Source organism: Terrapene carolina, unplaced genomic scaffold (assembly GCF_002925995.2).
Source record: "Terrapene carolina triunguis isolate 2854851 unplaced genomic scaffold, T_m_triunguis-2.0 Scaffold175, whole genome shotgun sequence".
Lineage (NCBI taxonomy): Eukaryota > Metazoa > Chordata > Testudines > Emydidae > Terrapene > Terrapene triunguis.
The window spans coordinates 2,991,590-3,008,826 of record NW_020664526.1 but is presented as its reverse complement, the minus strand read 5'-3'; the positions used below and the strand labels follow the sequence as shown (position 1 = coordinate 3,008,826).

General features: G+C 41.9%; 1 protein-coding gene across 3 annotated transcripts in view; it reads right to left on the bottom strand.

The window, feature by feature from the left end:
- LOC112107632 (leucine-rich repeat flightless-interacting protein 2) overlaps window positions 1-17,237 on the bottom strand; it is a 185,254-nt gene that overhangs the window by 35,983 nt on the left and 132,034 nt on the right. Inside the window, exons 11-13 of one of the 3 annotated variants that reach the window (XM_026654005.2) lie at window positions 17,140-17,184; window positions 15,981-16,046; window positions 10,410-10,487 (exon numbers count right to left, since the gene is read on the bottom strand). The exons of 1 other annotated variant lie outside the window; for it this stretch is intronic. In XM_026654005.2, coding sequence (XP_026509790.1) covers window positions 10,410-10,487; window positions 15,981-16,046; window positions 17,140-17,184 — 189 coding nt within the window. The remainder of the gene's footprint in view (window positions 1-10,409; window positions 10,488-15,980; window positions 16,047-17,139; window positions 17,185-17,237) is intronic. One more of the 3 variants, XM_026654004.2, reaches the window with a different exon arrangement.

Here is a 17,237-nt window from a genome sequence, read left to right as displayed (position 1 = left end):
ACATGCTACAGAAAAAATGAAAGAATAAAGTACTTGCCAAGAAAGTAATATAAATAGGAATACATCTAATACAAATGTAAAAGCTTTTTATTGTAGGACTCTATTGAAATAAATCAAAATCTATATGTTTTAATAATGTATAATACTCATCTCTACTAACAGACCACCACCTGAATGCCCATCATTTCATGGGGGGTTATGCAAGAGAGAAGGAGAAGGAAGGCGTACGTAGAGTCATTTTCAGGAAAATTCCTATGTGCAGCATTGTAATTTGGCAAGGGGTACAAGCTGTTCTTTGTAAAATAAGCACATCACAAAGGGATCAGAGTTCAGACTCTTTTGAAGGTTATTTTTCAGAATAAAAGCAGAGCCATGTTACAAAAGTGTCAGCACTATCAGAGGGCTGAATGCAGCTGGAAGCCAAGCAGGAGCAGAATAATTCTACAAGTCCATATATGGAAGTGTTGGTGTCACTAGGCATAGCTGTATTGCCTATTTTTCATAAACAGTAATGAACTACTGCAGTTTTTAATACATTTGAAAGTTATTTCCCTTATTCTTTCCACTTAACTAGCAAATATTTGATATTAACCCTTCAAATGTCTTGCCTCTACACATATCCAGTGCCAGCATCACCATTGTGCACTAATATAGTGGAAGGGGGGGGATAGCTCGGTGGTTTGAGCATTGGCCTGCTAAACCTCCAGTGTTGTGAGTTCAATCCTTGAGGGGGCCATTTAGGGAAATGGGGTAAAAATCTGTCTGGGGATTGGACCTGTTTTGAGCACAGTGTCGGACTAGATGACCTCCTGAGGTCCCTTCCAACCCTAATATTTTATGATTCTATGAAGCTCTTCAAGTGTTTTACAAACATTTACTGAATAGACCTCAATACCCCCATGAAGTAGGTTCATATTATCCCCAGACTGCGACAAATAAACAGGAACAACAAAGTTAAGTGACTTCAAGGTCAAACTAAATCAGTAGAAGAGTCAGGCCTTTAATCCAGAACTCCCAGACACCAGCCTCTTAAACTAGACCACATATGCTTATAACTTTTGACAAAGCAGCTGCTAGAGGACCTTATGTTGTACGGCATCAGGTACTAAAAAGTCCACAGCCAATGTGTGCATGTATCATTGAATCGCTCCTCAGCTTCGTTTCAGTGACATGTGATTAGATCATTTTCCCCATAAAAAGCAAGGTCTTATTTTCTGTTTGTTGTGACATGAATGAAATCGGAGATCACATTTTCTATTCTAAAACTAGTAGAGTATTTGGTTCTTAGTGGAGTGAGCTCACCATTGGTACAATTTCACAGTTGTGTTGACCTTTTCTGCTCTATAAATCCAGCACCAGAGGGCAGTCTCAAACTCATAATCAAGAAAGGTTGAAACAGCACCACCTCTGAGATGGACAAGACACACTATCTAATGCTGAATGAGAGATGGACAGTGATTAGATACAAGGAATTATAAACCTACCTTAACACTGAGGAAAGAATTTTTATTACTAATTTTAATAATCAGAATGTAATGTTCCTTCCTGCCTCATTGGGAAACAGTGACTGATGTAATCAAACGCTACTCCTTAAAAGTACAGTCTAAAAGAGGTAAGTTCTATGGGCACACACAGGGCCATATTAAGATCTTGTGCATTTCAATAATAGTCAAAGTCTACCTTGCTGTAGGAATCAGCACAGAACTTTTAAAGGCTACTTACTAGCAAGAAAACCTTTGAACTTTGTCAGGTGAGGATTAGGTGTTTCTTCAGGATTCTTTGTAACTAACTTAGATAAGGAAAGACTGTTAAATCAATCCTTCTTACTTAAACAAACATATCGGGAATTTCTGGAATGCAAGTCAGCACTGCAGCAGATCTCCACTCCAGACAAGCTGAAGCACAAACAGATCTGTCACTCTTCACTGGCTATAGCTGTCAGCTTTGATATACCAGTAAAATTTTAAAATTGAATGGGAAGACTGGATTGGATGAAAGCTGTGAAAATTGAGGGCAAAGTATCAAACAATTAACAAATTTGCTTAGAATTAAATCTACTTCTGTTATCACTTGTATTCTGTTCATCATTAAAGGTGTTAGTTAGGAGTAAGGAGTTAGTTGCAGCTTTGCCAAATAATTACTCTGTTGGTTTGTTACAACAAGGCCTGCACATTCTCCTAACCACACTTGCATTTTCAAAGACATGGCTTATAATGAAAATATTGTGATGCCAATCTAGTACAGCCCCTCATAGGCTACAAAAAAAACTGACCATTGGTCGCCACCCTTCTGAATGTCTCCAAGAAATGGGAAAAGGAACATAGCACAGATTAGGGTTACCATACGTCCGTATTTCCCCGGACATGTCCGGCTTTTTAGTTGTTAATTGCCGTCCGGGAGGATTTTTTAAATATATAAAAACGTCCGGAAAATACGGACGTATGATAACCCTACGCACTGCCCCCTCTCCTCTTGGGGTGTCAGCTCGCTCAGCCTGCGGATTGCAACCCCCCCTGCTGCTGCAACCCTGCGCCCCACGGCTAGGAGCGGTGGTCTCTCTGCAGCCAGCTGCTGGTGTGGGGGACCCGCGGCCGCTTCTCCCTCCTCTGAGCATCCCCCGCAGAGTCTCAGTCTCCCCCCTTCTTCCCGGCCGTGCAAGGAGCCGCCCCGCCAGCGGTCCGTGCAGCCGGGGCTGCCTCCCCCCGGCGGAGCCGCTGCCCGGGGGCAGGTCCTGGTACAGGGGAAAGTTTCTCGGTGCGCGGCAGCGGCGGCTCCCAGGAACCCGAGCTCCCCCACCCGGGAAGGGCCCAGGCTGCAGCACCTCCCGCAGCCTGAGCTGCCGCAGCCTCGCCAGGTCCGTCTGGGAGCGGGGTGGAGGCTCCCCTGAAGGAGGTGAAGGGTGGGGGACTCTGAGGTGGGGGGGATTCTGAGGGTAGGGGGCTATGGGAGGGGGTGGGGGGCTCTGAGGCAGGGGATGTGGAGAGTGGGGGAGCTGCGGAGGGCAGGCTCTCAGGAGAGGGGGCACTGAGGCAGGAGAAGGCTGAGGATGGGCCCTGTGGAGAGCGGGTGGCTCTGGGGTGAGGCCTGGGGGGTCGGGCGGGCGGGAGGAAGGCGGCTCTGGGGTGAGGCCTGGGGGGGGCGGGCGGGCGGGCGGGAGGCGGCTCTGGGGTAGGGTTACCATACGTCCGGATTTTCCCAGACATGTCCAGCTTTTTGGTCCTCAAATCCCCGTCCGGGAGGAATTTCCAAAAAGCCGGACATGTCCGGGAAAATAGGGAGGCATGGTAAGGGGACCGCCTCCTCCCGGGCTCCAACTTTCCCGGTTCCCGCCGCTCTCCACCGCAGCGGGGGCCGAAGCAACTTCCCCAGCACAGCAGCAGCCGGGGGGCGGGAAGGAGGAGGGGGAATGTGGGGTGCTCAGGGGAGGGGGCAGAGTTAGGGCGGGGCCAGGGGCGGAGTTGGGGCGGGGCCAGGGCCCCATGGCATGTCCTCTTTTTGCAGTATTGAAATATGGTAACCCTAGCACAGATTACCTGTTGTGTCCGGCTAACAAAATATGCCTTTGAATTCCAAACATGTTGTCGTCTTTTTAGCTCTGAGAATTCTTTTAACACAGATTCAGAGAATAACGAAATTGGTTTCAAAGAAGTATCTTTCAAACTACTAGCTCCTCTTAGTGATTAAAAAGTCTGAACATTTTGAAATTTCCAGACTTAATAGCATACAGTGACACTCTCCTCTTTTCTCAGCATTTGAAAGGCTAATCTACATGATCAGGATTTACCTCCAATTTTTTCTTAATTACTGAAGATTTATGGAAAGTGAAATCTGCCAGCATTATCCTGAAGATCTGTATTTATACAGAAAACTATGCAGTTTATTGTTATATTAGCATGTAGTTATTGTGCATACACACAGAGACAGGAGTGGGAAATAAAGCGGCAGTCACATGATGGAAGGGATTAACTGAGCACCAGATCAACTTGCAATCAGCAAACTTGACTAAGTACCATAATCTTATCACTTCAGTTTAACTACACACACATGCAAATATAGAAATTAATTATAATTTGATGTATATCATTTGAATATTACCAACTATATTCCCAACACATGCATGCATATTAAAAACTTCACAGCACTAAGACTTGAGAATGCAGATTTAGCCCTGCACAATTGCTTGCAGGTGCAGCTACTGTAGTTTTTTGCAAAAAGGAGCTGAAATCAGTGCTGGGTGGAGAAATGGAGTAGTGAGAAAAGGTTATGAGTTTGAGGGACATTTTCCAATCTTTAATTTGAGAAATCAGTATCTTTCAAGGGCACTCCATTCCTTCAAAACATACATTGTGAAAACTTAATACCATTTAGTTGTGTTTTGTTTCTCTCTCAGCACAATTAGCCAGGGTAGGAAATAGGTACGGTTGTGTGCTGACTTGAATACATACATCTGTAAGGATGGGAAAACCAAGCTAATTTTAATGCTGCCAACTTACATATTTATTATTTTTCTCACAATACCTGGACTTCTCCTTAACTGTTTAAGTACCTTAGTGTCCCTATTCATTCTAATTTTCCTGGAGGGTTGAAATCCAGCTTTCAATGGCACTTAAAAATGTTATTGATATATTATATGCATTGTAAAAACTCCACAGATCCTTCAGAACCATTACATACTATTATGCCATTAAGTACTTGTTTAAAAATGCCAATATTTACTCTCAGGTTAATGGCTGCAGTATGTTAGCTGTGCGCTGAAAATCCTCACCATATCATTTCAAAAAAAATCAGAAATACAGACGCTCCCCGACTTACGCAAGCGTTCCGTTCCAGAACACCTTGCGTAACTTGCATTTTGCGTAAGTTGGAAACGTATACCCGACAATTATGCAAAAAAAAACAAAAACCCAACTATTTCTAGCTTACGGAACTTTTCCCGTAAGTGCAGATTTGCATAAGTCGGGTTTGCGTAACCTGGGGGGCATCTGTACCCTGAACTTTATGATGCAAGGTTTGTTTTTAAAGCATTAGGAAATTACCTCCAAAGATCTTTTTTCCAGAGATCCATTTCTCAGTAACTCCTCAAGATAAAAAAAAACAAACAAAAAACCCCCTGAAAGACTGGATTTTTCAGTAATACATTTTCAAACTAAAAATGTTTTTATTTTTAATAGTACAATTTTAAAATAATCATTATTGGGCTGAGATCATACAAGCCTACATTTAGTCCTGTTTCATGCTGATACATATGTCAGAAAGTCAATCACCCGGAGTCAAATACATAGTTATTTATGGGAAAATTTTCTGTACAGAGTTTCGTACAATGTTACCAAACTTCATACCAGGACAGCTCTACTCCTGTTTGAACTAAACGCAAGAACCAAAAAACAAACTCCTGAAGACTATCACTACCTAATGAAAGAAAGTCTTTCAAAACCAGGTTTACATGTTAATAAGTAACCCCTATGGCAAGCTAACAACAAACAGAGCACCTTTACAGAAAAATGCCATATCATAGTTACATCAACTGAATTCTATGGACTTTAGTGAGTGGAACTTCTTAAGGAAGGGATCTTAAAACATCAAAGTCTTGCGTGGACATTAAGCTCCACTGATCCCTTCTGTAAAATAAAGTGGGGTCGTGTCCATCAAAAGTTTACCTTCTAGGCACTGTTGTGTCATGTGCTATACACCTTCACTCATACTCTGTTGCTTTTCAATAGTGTTCTTCTCTGTTTACTGTTATTTCTAAACTGCTTTGGCATCCTTCTGGGATGGAAGCCATTGTGTGTAAGAAATAAGAATGAACAACGTTCCTGAAGTCAAGCTGCTGCTAACTATATTTTGGGAAAACCTTTGTTTAACATAATCTAGGGTACATGCAGGATGTCAGAAAGCCATGTAAAAGACAATATAGACTGTTCCGCAAACTCCAGCTCACTTTGAAACATCCTTAGATTGCATATTTAAGAACAGCAGATTGAGTGGCACAGTGGTTTATGTACCAGCCCTCTTCTCACTGACACTTCAAATTTGGCTCATTTATTGTGCAGTATATTGGCTCACTTGACTTGAATACACTTAAACTTGTTCACACTATCGGACCTGAAGTCAGCTGTTTCCGTGGAATTCCACTTCATTTTCTGCATCATTGAAGTAACTCAAACCCCTCCCAATTTAGACCTACAAAGGATCTGTCTCTTTCTCCTGGGAGGAAGCCCCTGAAGTTTTGAGTTCAGACATCTATTGGTGTGAAGTGGGACTGCTTCATTATACCCCCCGTCCCGACCTTCTTCTCCTTTTCCCATGTAGCTGGGGTTGCATCACCACATCAGTCTTTTCCAGGCTTGCTTGTCCAATGCTTGCTATGTATCCACTCCATCCTACCATACACAGTCCATCCACCATTTTCTTGGCCATCCTCTTGTTCTTCGCCCATGTACTTTAATCTCAAGCATCTCCCTAACAAGATCCCCTTCATCCATCCTTTGTACACACCCATACCATTTCAGCCTCTTCTCTTACAGCTTCTTTTTGATATTGAAGACCTTGGTTTCACTCCTGATGACATCATTCTGTTGTCCCTCTTCTTTTTCTAAAAGCAAACTGCTCCTTTCCTAAAATGGGCTCCACTGTTGGACAAACGCAACTATGATTCTAACATCTTCATACAATGGGGCAGCAATGTAATTCCTTATTACTCTGAATGTATATGTCACCATTTTGTTTGTATATTGGTACCAATATGGACTTTTTCCATCCTCTTGGGAGCGTCTTCTCTTTCCAAACTGCACACAAGACACACTTGAGCCAGCATACACGAAACTCTCTCAAGGCTTTGATACTTTCCACCATGACTTCGTCTGGACCTGCTGCTTTTCCAGGTGCCATCTTCAGCAGTGCAGTCTTGATGTCTGCCTCTGACAGGTCAGAGACATCTGTGATTTTCGGTTCCCACAATGGTAGTGTAGCATATAAAGTAGACCCTCATTAAGTTGACCCTCAAAGTAGTCTTATTTGTTATTCATATTATCACGCACTCTCATATCTATATCTCATCAATACACAGGCTTCCAAACTGGGAACCACATTCACTGGTGACCTTTACAAGAATTAACTGGTACCAGATTTTATTTGTTTTATTTTCAAAAGGAATAATCAAAGTTAACAAGCCCCAAACTTATCCTGTTATCTGGGTATTTTACAAAAAGAAACAGGAGGTGTAAGTATTTTCTAAAATTATCTCCCAAGGGAAGGCCTAACACAACATTCAAGTTTCAGCTCCTCACCTAGGAGAAGCATACACTCAGGGTGGAGTTTATTATGACTGGGGATGTCTACTAAAAGTGGGTGTTCATTCATGTCATCTTCCTACTCCTCCTAAAAGCCCACATCTTCGCTCCCTATGGGGAAATGCTGCAGCATGTATCTGCCAGATAATAATGATTGATTCTAAGGGAATTAGCATAATTACACTTGTGTTAAACTTTAGTAAAAGGGAAGTGATGCTTCAGTCAAGCAGACTCATAGCCCTTTGAAAATCACTGGAAAAATTCAAGACTTACTCCACTATAAACTGAATTTTGCTATAATCTACTTCACTATGCAGCATGTGGGTGTGGGTCACTTGCCAGAATTATCTGAGTGTATTTCCCTACCATTGTGGGGGCCTCAGGCACTGGTGTCTGGGGTCCCTCGTATTCTCTGCCTGTGGATGATTTTTTTTGTTTGGTTAGTTGCAAGGAAGATGCTAGATTGATGTCTCTGGAAACTGAAGTTCTATCTTTATCCACATAACGTATACAGCACTGGCTTGCTCAAAATGCTCTACCAACATGCCTCAAGCTTAACCCTGTGGCAGCATTTCTAGGAATTAAATGGTGTTCAATGCCTAGCCTTTCTGCAGACAACACTGTGGCGGTGCACCCCATAAGGCTTTATGGAAATATGCTTATGAATATATATATGACCTAACTGGAATATGTTTTATGCTACATATGCCATGTAACATAGCTATGTAAAGGTTATTCATAAGCATATTTCCATAAAGCCTTATGGGGTACACCGTCACAACCACTAAGTGCCAACTGTAGCAACAGCTTTTGCAACATACTCAGCTGTTCGGCAGCAACTGGACTCAAATCATCAACTCATCTCATTTAAACCACAACACAGCTATCAGATGTTAACTCTGGTCACTACAATGTGGGTTAGCTGGGAGGTGAAAATCTCTATGCAATTGTCCATTCTAGGAGCCAGTTTCCCTGATCTCGTATGGGTTTATCACGTTTAAAAAGGGATTTCTAAAAATTTAATTTTACATCTTATCTAACAGATCAAGAGATGACTTACTAAGTTATGCCCTTTTTCTTTAAAAAAGGCTACATACTCATAATTTATGTCTTTTCTTTACTGAGTAGGTTTATGCATATTCAATGTAAGTACTGTAGACTGAAAACACAATTCTCTTCCATCTCAATAATTAAGAACAGAATTTATAAATAGCAGCATGATCAAGAAACAATGGGAAAGCACAGGATACCCACAGGAAGCATACACCAAACATTTTCCAAATGGAGATAAAAGACAAATAAGCAGGGAGAATGCAAGGCATGACTACAGTACACATCAAGAGAAAGGGAAATCCATATCAGAATAGCCACTCCAAATTCACACATATTGCTAACAACTCACAGTAAATATCAGTTTTTAACTATACAGAGACACCCATCTCTTCTTATATTTTATACTAACTTTATGAAGACATGCATCTGAAGAAGTGAGGTTTTTACCCACGAAAGCTTATGCCCAAATAAATCTGTTAGTCTTTAAGGTCCCACCAGACTCCTTGTTGTTTTGAAGACAGGGTTTTGTGGCATGGTTATTTTGTTGAGACAGTTTTTTCGGCATTAGATGATACAAAAGACATAGGCACAAAAAGTACAGGTGAAACTTATTCAAATGATCCTGTCATTTTCTGCGGAAGCCCGAATAGCTCTCTTTAAAATTCCACATTCTAGGCATGTTTAATAGGTAACCTGGTGCTAAGGACTATAGAATTCTGCAGTTAGCTAAGGAGTAACCTTGCTTAAAGGAGAGGTTTTTTTCTGGTATACAAGTTGTCTGAAATTCTGAAATAATTAAATGTCTCTTCAAGTAAGGCCCAAAACCTCTATGATATTTTTGTCTAGTAAAATGACATTTACTGGTCGGACTGCTAATAAGAATTATGGACTCACCAAGCAAGGTTCAAGGACAGCACTTTGGCAGTAATCCCAGCATCCTCTATTCCAAGCAAGAGTGGAGTCCATACTGTACAAGGGTATTGCTATTGTACAGTGCATTCCCTCCCCCTCATCTTTAATAGCAGTCTTTGCTAGTAGGGCTAATCTTCCGGCTCTTGGGTGTCTGGGAACATACAAAAGATTAGGTGGGCAGAAAAGGGGTCGGAGACAGATTGGACAAGTTAAAAAAATATGGTATTAAAAGATCTTGGGGGAAGAAAGAGCCAAATATTTGGAAAGAGGTAGAGAACAACACAGGGAAAGATAGATATACAAGGAGGTAGGAGAGAAAAGGAGGAAATAGGGAAGACTGAAACCACCACCGGGGAAAAAATGCACCACGAGCAGGTCAGAAAAAAATCTAAAAGATGCAGGAGAGGGAGGGAAGTTATGTTTCAGGTAGTTAAATTGAAAGAAGTTTGATTAAGTTACAAAATTATTACACTATTTATTTATTCCATTAAACTGCAGGGCTGTGGCAGCAGCCAGGTATTGATTACCCTGCTAGTGGAGGCAGGGTAAATTTTGAGCCAGCCCCAATATCTTCGGTAACTAACAAGTACCATTATCCTGTTGACATAATTGTTGCAGTCTCCAAGTCTAGTAAACTCTGCTGAGCTCAGGCTGTTGCAGTTTTGAGTTCTGTGCTATCTGGAGCGTCACCTGCTACGAGGCCTGTCAGAGCGTACTGTGCACCTCTGACCCTGAAGAAACCCTGAAAACTGCAAGATGTGAAGATGGAACCTGCTCGGCAAGACCGTCATCATAGAATCTGCAGGACATTGGGCAAGGAATGTGTGCATGTGGGGATGGCTAACTGATGGAAGAGCACATCTTAGATTGGGTATGGTTGTGTCTGGGGATGCTTCTCCAAAACTTAATATTTATTTGGTTAGAGGATTTAGCTACGGTTCACACTGTTCCTTTGTATTTTCTGATCCTGCTCACTGATTCTTAGTTATGATCAATATTGTATTATAGAGTTAATTAAACTTGCAGTTGACTAGTTGTCTGACACCACGCAGTGGTGCACCACTCTTTCTGCACAAGTATAAAGAAGCCTTGGGAAACACAGGAATGAAGCAGTTGAAACAGAGGAAGAGAAAAAGAGAAAAGATATGTGCTCACCACTGGACTTGCCCGAGCAGAGCTGGCTCTAGAAGATGCCCGAGATCCGGAGCCAAGGTAGCAGCTGTACTCCGACGGCTGCCCGCAAATACCCCAAGAACACAGTAAGCAGAGATAAGAACAGGATTAGCACTGGAGCAATCAGAGCAATAGAAGAGTCAGAACAATGCCATTTCAGGTTAGTTACAAAAGGGGTACATGCAGCTGTGAAAGAAGAAAGAGGAGGTTGAAGTTGAAGAGCAGACACCTACTTTAGACAAAAAGGTCAGCATAAGCAATTGGTACAGCAAATGGACTGAGTAAAAAGGTTTTGGTTTAACTCTTACACCATGTGGAGCAGAGAGATATTTGTACTTAATATTTTATTTGAAAGTTTAAGATATCAATCAGACATTCCTTCAATTTCTGTATGTATGGAGTGATTCCATCCCATTCCTTCATTAGCAGATCTTACCTCCTAGCTCTGTTCAGTCCTGTGATGCTTTGGGGGTTCACCCAGACCAGTAAGGGGTTCTGTCAGCCCCTGCCCTGTAACCTTGGGTGCCTTAGGCTGTGCAGCTTTGCTTGAGAGCCCTGACACCAGCAGTATGCCCACAGCACAATGGTCTCACCCTGAGCACTGACCAGCCCACTTATTCCTTGCAGGATGACTCCAATAACCTTCCAGACACTAGTCTCCCCAAAACCATCTCCTCTGCAGCGGCAAGTCCCTTTTACTGCTCAGTCATAGAGGGCTAACAAGTTGTTTGTACTGGCTCTTTGGAGGCATCTCTGTGAGTGTCTTGTAAGAGGACTGGATGCTGCAAGTGAGAATGTTTTGGGGCACTTCGGGTCCAGAAGGGTTGTTGGGGATGCCCTGCAAGGAGTAACTGGGCTGGTGGAAGCGCAGGGCAAGACCACTGTGCTGTGAGTATACTGCTGGTGTCAGGGCTTTCAGCCAAAGCTGCACAGCCTAAAGGTACCCAGGGTTACAGGGCATGTGGCAAGAGAACCCCTTTTTGGTCTGGGTGAAACCCCAAAGTGCCACAAGCCCCTCACCCTCTTCTGCAATACTGTGCAGTTACAAAATGAACACTTGCTCAATACCCAAAGCAAGAAACCTCCGTGGTTAATAAGTGTTTCTTCTTGATTGGATGCAGATACTATGGTAAGAACTGTACCCTCCTATAGACTGAGAGCATCACCCCTTCGGCCTCCATCTCCTGCTGACGTAGGGATTCTAGTCGTTCCTAAGAGCAGCTTTCTACAGAGCAAGATATAATTGACAGTGTTGACTTGTGGCCGACAGGTTTAGGCGAAAATAGTCAGAGACATTATCGTGTTAGTCACCACATTGACAGGCTGGAATCTGGTGAAAGTGGAGAATGCAACAGTATAAAATAAGGAAGGAGTTTTACCCATTAGAAAATCAGAATTGAAATCTCTTTTGGATTTGAATTTCCGAATTATTTCCCCCCACACACGTGACACATACTTCCACAGCAGCAATCAGACACCCTATTGCACTGTACCGTATTGTTACACACATGAATTGTCAGGTGTAGATAAAGAAGATTTCAGCATATTTATAACACACTTGAGCCAAAAAAACAAGTGGTCTTTATGCTCATTTCCTGCGACACTGTTTCTGTCACTACTGCCTCAAAGACAACTGTGAATGTAATTTTTCAGAAATGCAATTTTGATTGTTAAAAAAGCAGGAACTGAAATACACATAGCATGCCCTGTTTATTGTGTCCTTCAATGATCAAAAAGCCTTATGACTCATTGCATTTCAAATGCTGTTGGAGACAAGACTGACCTTTTGTTGACTGCCTTGTCAATGAATTCCTATAATCAAAGATGTCATCCGAGATGCAGATTTCTGAATAGTATTAACAGTGGTGTGTGAGAGACAGTATGATTTTGTAATAATATTGGTGGTTATTTTGTAAATAAGACTATTTTTGGAATAAAGTGCTGACAATTTAAGCTTTAAATTTGACCTTCTAAACAACTATTGGAATCTGAAGAGGAATCACCTTGATGCTAAAGGTAGTTTCTTTCTATTAAAATAATTTCTGAAGACAGACAACACTAAAATATACCAACTTCCGTAACTCAATTGGGCCAGTAGAGAAGCCATCCTCAACTCCTCAGCTACTGAGAGAACTGACAAGATTGAGTATCCTCAAGGTGAAAAGGCCAGTGGAAGCTTACTTACTTTGTTTTACAGGTGGGTAGCAATGCAATTTCTAGTGGGGGGTGTTGTTTTTTCCCCCTTGGCTGGATGTTTGGTTTTTGGGGGAGGTTGTGTGTGTGGTTTTTGCTTTGTTTTTTAAAACAAGATGAGAATTGAAGCTTATGTAGGAAAAAAACTTTCAAGATTGGGACAGAAATGGTCCTTTCTGCAACAGAGCCATAAGCTTAACAAGTGTGACTTCAAGACAGTACACTGGCAGCAGATAACAGCCAACAAGCTATGGAAAAAGGAGATAGGAGCACCCTGAAACCCTGCTTTTCTTGATATTCTGCAGATAGTGACAAAGCTTCATGCGTGTTGACTATTGAACTTTGTCTCAGAAAAGTCAGAGCAAATACCTAAGGATTCCATTCCCTTAAGAAACCTGTTAGATGAGTCTTGCTCCATCACTGCTATTAAAAATATACATTAAGTAAAACAAAAATGTAAGAAATTATTCTTGAAATATATTATGGGGGAAATGTAACTGCTCATACCAGTCTAATAGTGAACTATTGTTTCTCAGCTACCTCGTTCCCATTTGTTCCTCTCCTTGCTTTAGCATTTATAACCAGGGATAAAGCTGCTCTCTGTATTTAAGGATCTTGTGGGAAAACAATTTGTAAAATGTCATTAGCAAAAGAAAAAGATGGATTGCTGAGTTAAGTGCCCTCTGGTCAGTAATTTGGGGGTGAGCAAGGAAAGAAGAACTACATACCACTTTGTCCTACACATTCGCTCAGTGTCTTTGGCTAGTGAGGAAGAGGACTCCAACATTCTTCAGGAACTGCTTCTTGGCAACAATTGCCGAAATGTCTCTTCCAGATATGAGCAAAGCTATAAACTTCACGGCCACGAGCATAACTGTGTCAGTGCAAAGCTGTAATCAAGATATTCCTCTGGAGGCAGGGGTGAAAATAACTTAAAGGACTTACCGGTATGCAGGGCCGGGGTCCTGAGCAGGGGGTGGGGCTTCAACCAGAAGGGGTGGGGCCTCAACCGGAAGGGGTGGGGGCTTTAAATCCCTGGGGCTTTTAAATAGCAATTTAAATCTGGCAGTGTTTTAAAGGGCTCTGGCAGCAGCATGCTGGGGGAGCCCCGGGCCCTTTAAATCATCAGCAGAGCCCATGGTAGCGGTAACTGCGGCTGCTGCCAGGAGCCCTGGGCCCTTTAAATCGCTGCCATAGCCCCGGGCCTCCCGGCCACCGCCGCCGCCACCCCGGGGCTCTGGCTGCTGCCCGGAGCCACGGGCCCTTTTAAATTGCTGGCCTGGGGAAGCTGCCCCCTGCCAGAATGGTCAGCTGTGTACCCGTTCTTGCCGGTAGGCCATACTGGACCGTACTGGCTTACTTTCACCTTTGTCGGGAGGCAAAGGCCTCATATTTCAACTGTCTTGTGATTACAAAGCACCATGCTACACTAGAACTGGAGAGACTGCATTCTTCACCAGCATGCAGAATCTGTGGCACAGTAGAGAGGAGAAGAGAATGATACTACGGACATTAGTGTCTTTGTACAACATCCTTAGGCTTGGCAGAATTTTTTTTTTTTTTAAATCATTTCCATGGGTATCATCAATGTTTATTTTTATCTATTTAAATGTTCACAGTTGAGGGAAATTATGGGGGTCCAGACAATTATTTAATGACCGTAGACATTGAGATATAAAAAGTTAAAGCTTTATAACCATTAAAACACAAATTGTCAATACCATGGGTCAAAATAGACAAAATAAGAAAAATGCTGCATGAGAACTTACTAGAGTTAATTTTGTATATCTGTAAATTTCAATCAATGGAAATATTTTTGCACTTGTGTGGTCGGTGAAATTGAATTTACTGACATTTACTGATAAAAATTTAATCCTTCCAAGCCTAAACATTCTCCATTCAAAACGCTATGCTCCATGTCTCAACAAGATGGAGAAATAGCTCTCAGGCTCAGAATCCACAGTAAATGAGCGTTTTGCCCAAATCAGGACTGCAGGATATGATCCTTTGAGATATGTGTCTAAATGACACACACCTCCACCCACCAAACATGACTGCACTGTCCAGATGGCAAATCCATTGGATTACAGGCTGCTAGAACCTACCATCAATGGATGTTGCAACAGAGCAAAATGAAAACAAGAAGCAAATTAATTTGAAGGGCAGAATAATATTGATAAAATGTACAGTTCTATTAGCAAGTCCTCTTTTGATTGCAACAGAATGTCATGTACTGGTCGAGGATAAAGTGAAAATATCAGCTGAATTAGAATTACAGAGACGATTTCAATTTATTTTTCTAAGTTAAGAACAGGACAACACTTAGAACGCATAAGAGAGCATTAGAATATCTATTTGTCATTAATTACTGGTGAAAATAATGCAGAAGGTTTAAGATTTTCACAAGGGAAGCACTGAACAATGAAGGTCTCTATTTACATTTTCAGAGCAGGCACAATGGCAGTATAAGTTTCCTCACACTGCCGCACCAAAATGGCTCCAAACCTGACATGGGGACACTGGCTGAGAGGAGAAGGGGTGTCTTTATCTTTAGCTTGTGTTTTGCGATTGACATTAAGGGTATTACTAGTAATGCTGATATTTGTAACCTGTCCACTAGTTAATGGACGACGCCCTACCCATCCCCTAGCTCATTTAAATAAGCCAGTGAACAACCATTAAATGCTAATAAATTGTCATTTCTGACCAGAGTCAGATTTAAATGGGTAGAAGCATCTCCCATAAATGATTCCTTGAGCTCTCCAGTCTCACCCTAGCAAGTATTAGAGACTATCATCCTCCTAAGTCACCTGGTGTTAAATACCATGTTACAAGACAATGAACCCCAAACCATGACTAAGTCACAAGTCTGGCACATACTCTAAGTGGAAACATAGTAGCATGGGGGTACTGAATTAAGCTAGCTGAAGTCAGTTTATTTAAAAGTGAAATGGAGCCCCAGGGAAGAAGGGGGATCTTACATAAATGTGGTTTTCCAGCTGATGCTTTGAATTTTCTTAACAGCAAATGAATTCAAAGGCAGAGCTAAGATTCCTTTCACCAGAAAGGGGAACCCCTTATACTGCGTCATCTTGAAACTAATAGGTGATACCCCTGCACAGTGTAGTATGACAATTGCAGGTAGGACACTTAGTATTTGTCTCCAGTGAATCTACATGGAGGGAACTTTGTAGAGGTGATGCTCCCAGTCTTGTTTACATAATTCTCCATCAGCAGCTATCTGGCCAGTAATCTTATACTGCCCATTGATACAGATAAAACTACGCTCTAGTAAAACAGGTTATCATAGGAGAAAACACTGAAGACAGGCCCAGCAGAAAAATGCAGAAAACATCTTACAGCACGAGAACTAGAGGCACTATATCGACGATTCCCACTGTAAATGCTCTCATCATACAGAGACGCCTACAATTAAAAAACAGAGTCAGCACAAAACTGGTAGACTTTGGTTTTGTTTCTAATCTGGAGCATTACAAGATAGCAAGGTGCAGCACAAACGGGGGCGGGGGGGAAGGCAGAAGAGAATGAACAAAGGTGCAGAAACAACAGGGGCATTTCCTGTAAAACCCCGTATGGCATGCAAGTGAAGAATGAATCCGCTAATTCTTAGCTCCAGTGAGCTGTGAAACACTACAGAACACGTGCAGAATTAAAATGAGAGATCAAAAAGTCATCAGAAACTTCACACATTCATGCATTAACAGTTCTTTTTCGAACTATCAACTTTAACACTTAAAATTACCTGCTATAAAGTGACAACATCAATTCTTATAATTTTAGTGGTGCTAAACCAAATATTTCTGGGTTGGAACAGTGTAAGGAAAAGAGAAAAGTGGATTCCTGGTAAATTTAATTGAAAAAGAGAGATTAGTTACTGAATTAATAGGAAGCTGTTGGTGGGGAAGCATGTTCTAAACCGCTACCATGTGGTTCCATTTTAGAACACCAATGTCTGGCTTAGTTATGTGGCTCCGAAAATGCAGGGTAGGGTTGCCTATCACCACTGTAAAGACTTGAGAATGAAGTTAAACTGAGTGTGCAGCTAACACAGGAGAACAGTGGGAATGTATTCTGCAAGAAACATTACACGGTATATTTTGTTTTCAAACAAGACACATTTTTGCCACTTCGTATAGGTCAGGATTGATGTTGCCTCTTTCTAGTCCATATTTCAGTGTCCTACATCAGACACCAAAATGAAGACAGAAATGTCTTACTCCAATTAGAAATCTGCAGAAGTGTTACAGATCCATAAGCAACTGTTGCAGAATTCCAATGGGAGTAAAATGTAGGACCAGCAAACAGAGTTGACAGATGCACCATGGGCATATGTGCATTCCATTCAAAAGGATCATATACTAAAATGACAGTATAGTACAATATAAATAAATTGGACCAACAAGATGGTCTCAACAAACTGCAAAGGCAAAAGACAACATGTGCATGGGTGAGTGCACAGCTTCTGCATTTGTGGTTAAAATGACAAAGCACAACAAACCCTGTAACTTCTGGCAGGCAGAACATCACTGTACAGCAAGGAGGGCTGGGGAAGACAAGCACAAACCTTTTTTATATAAAAATGGATAACAGCAAAAA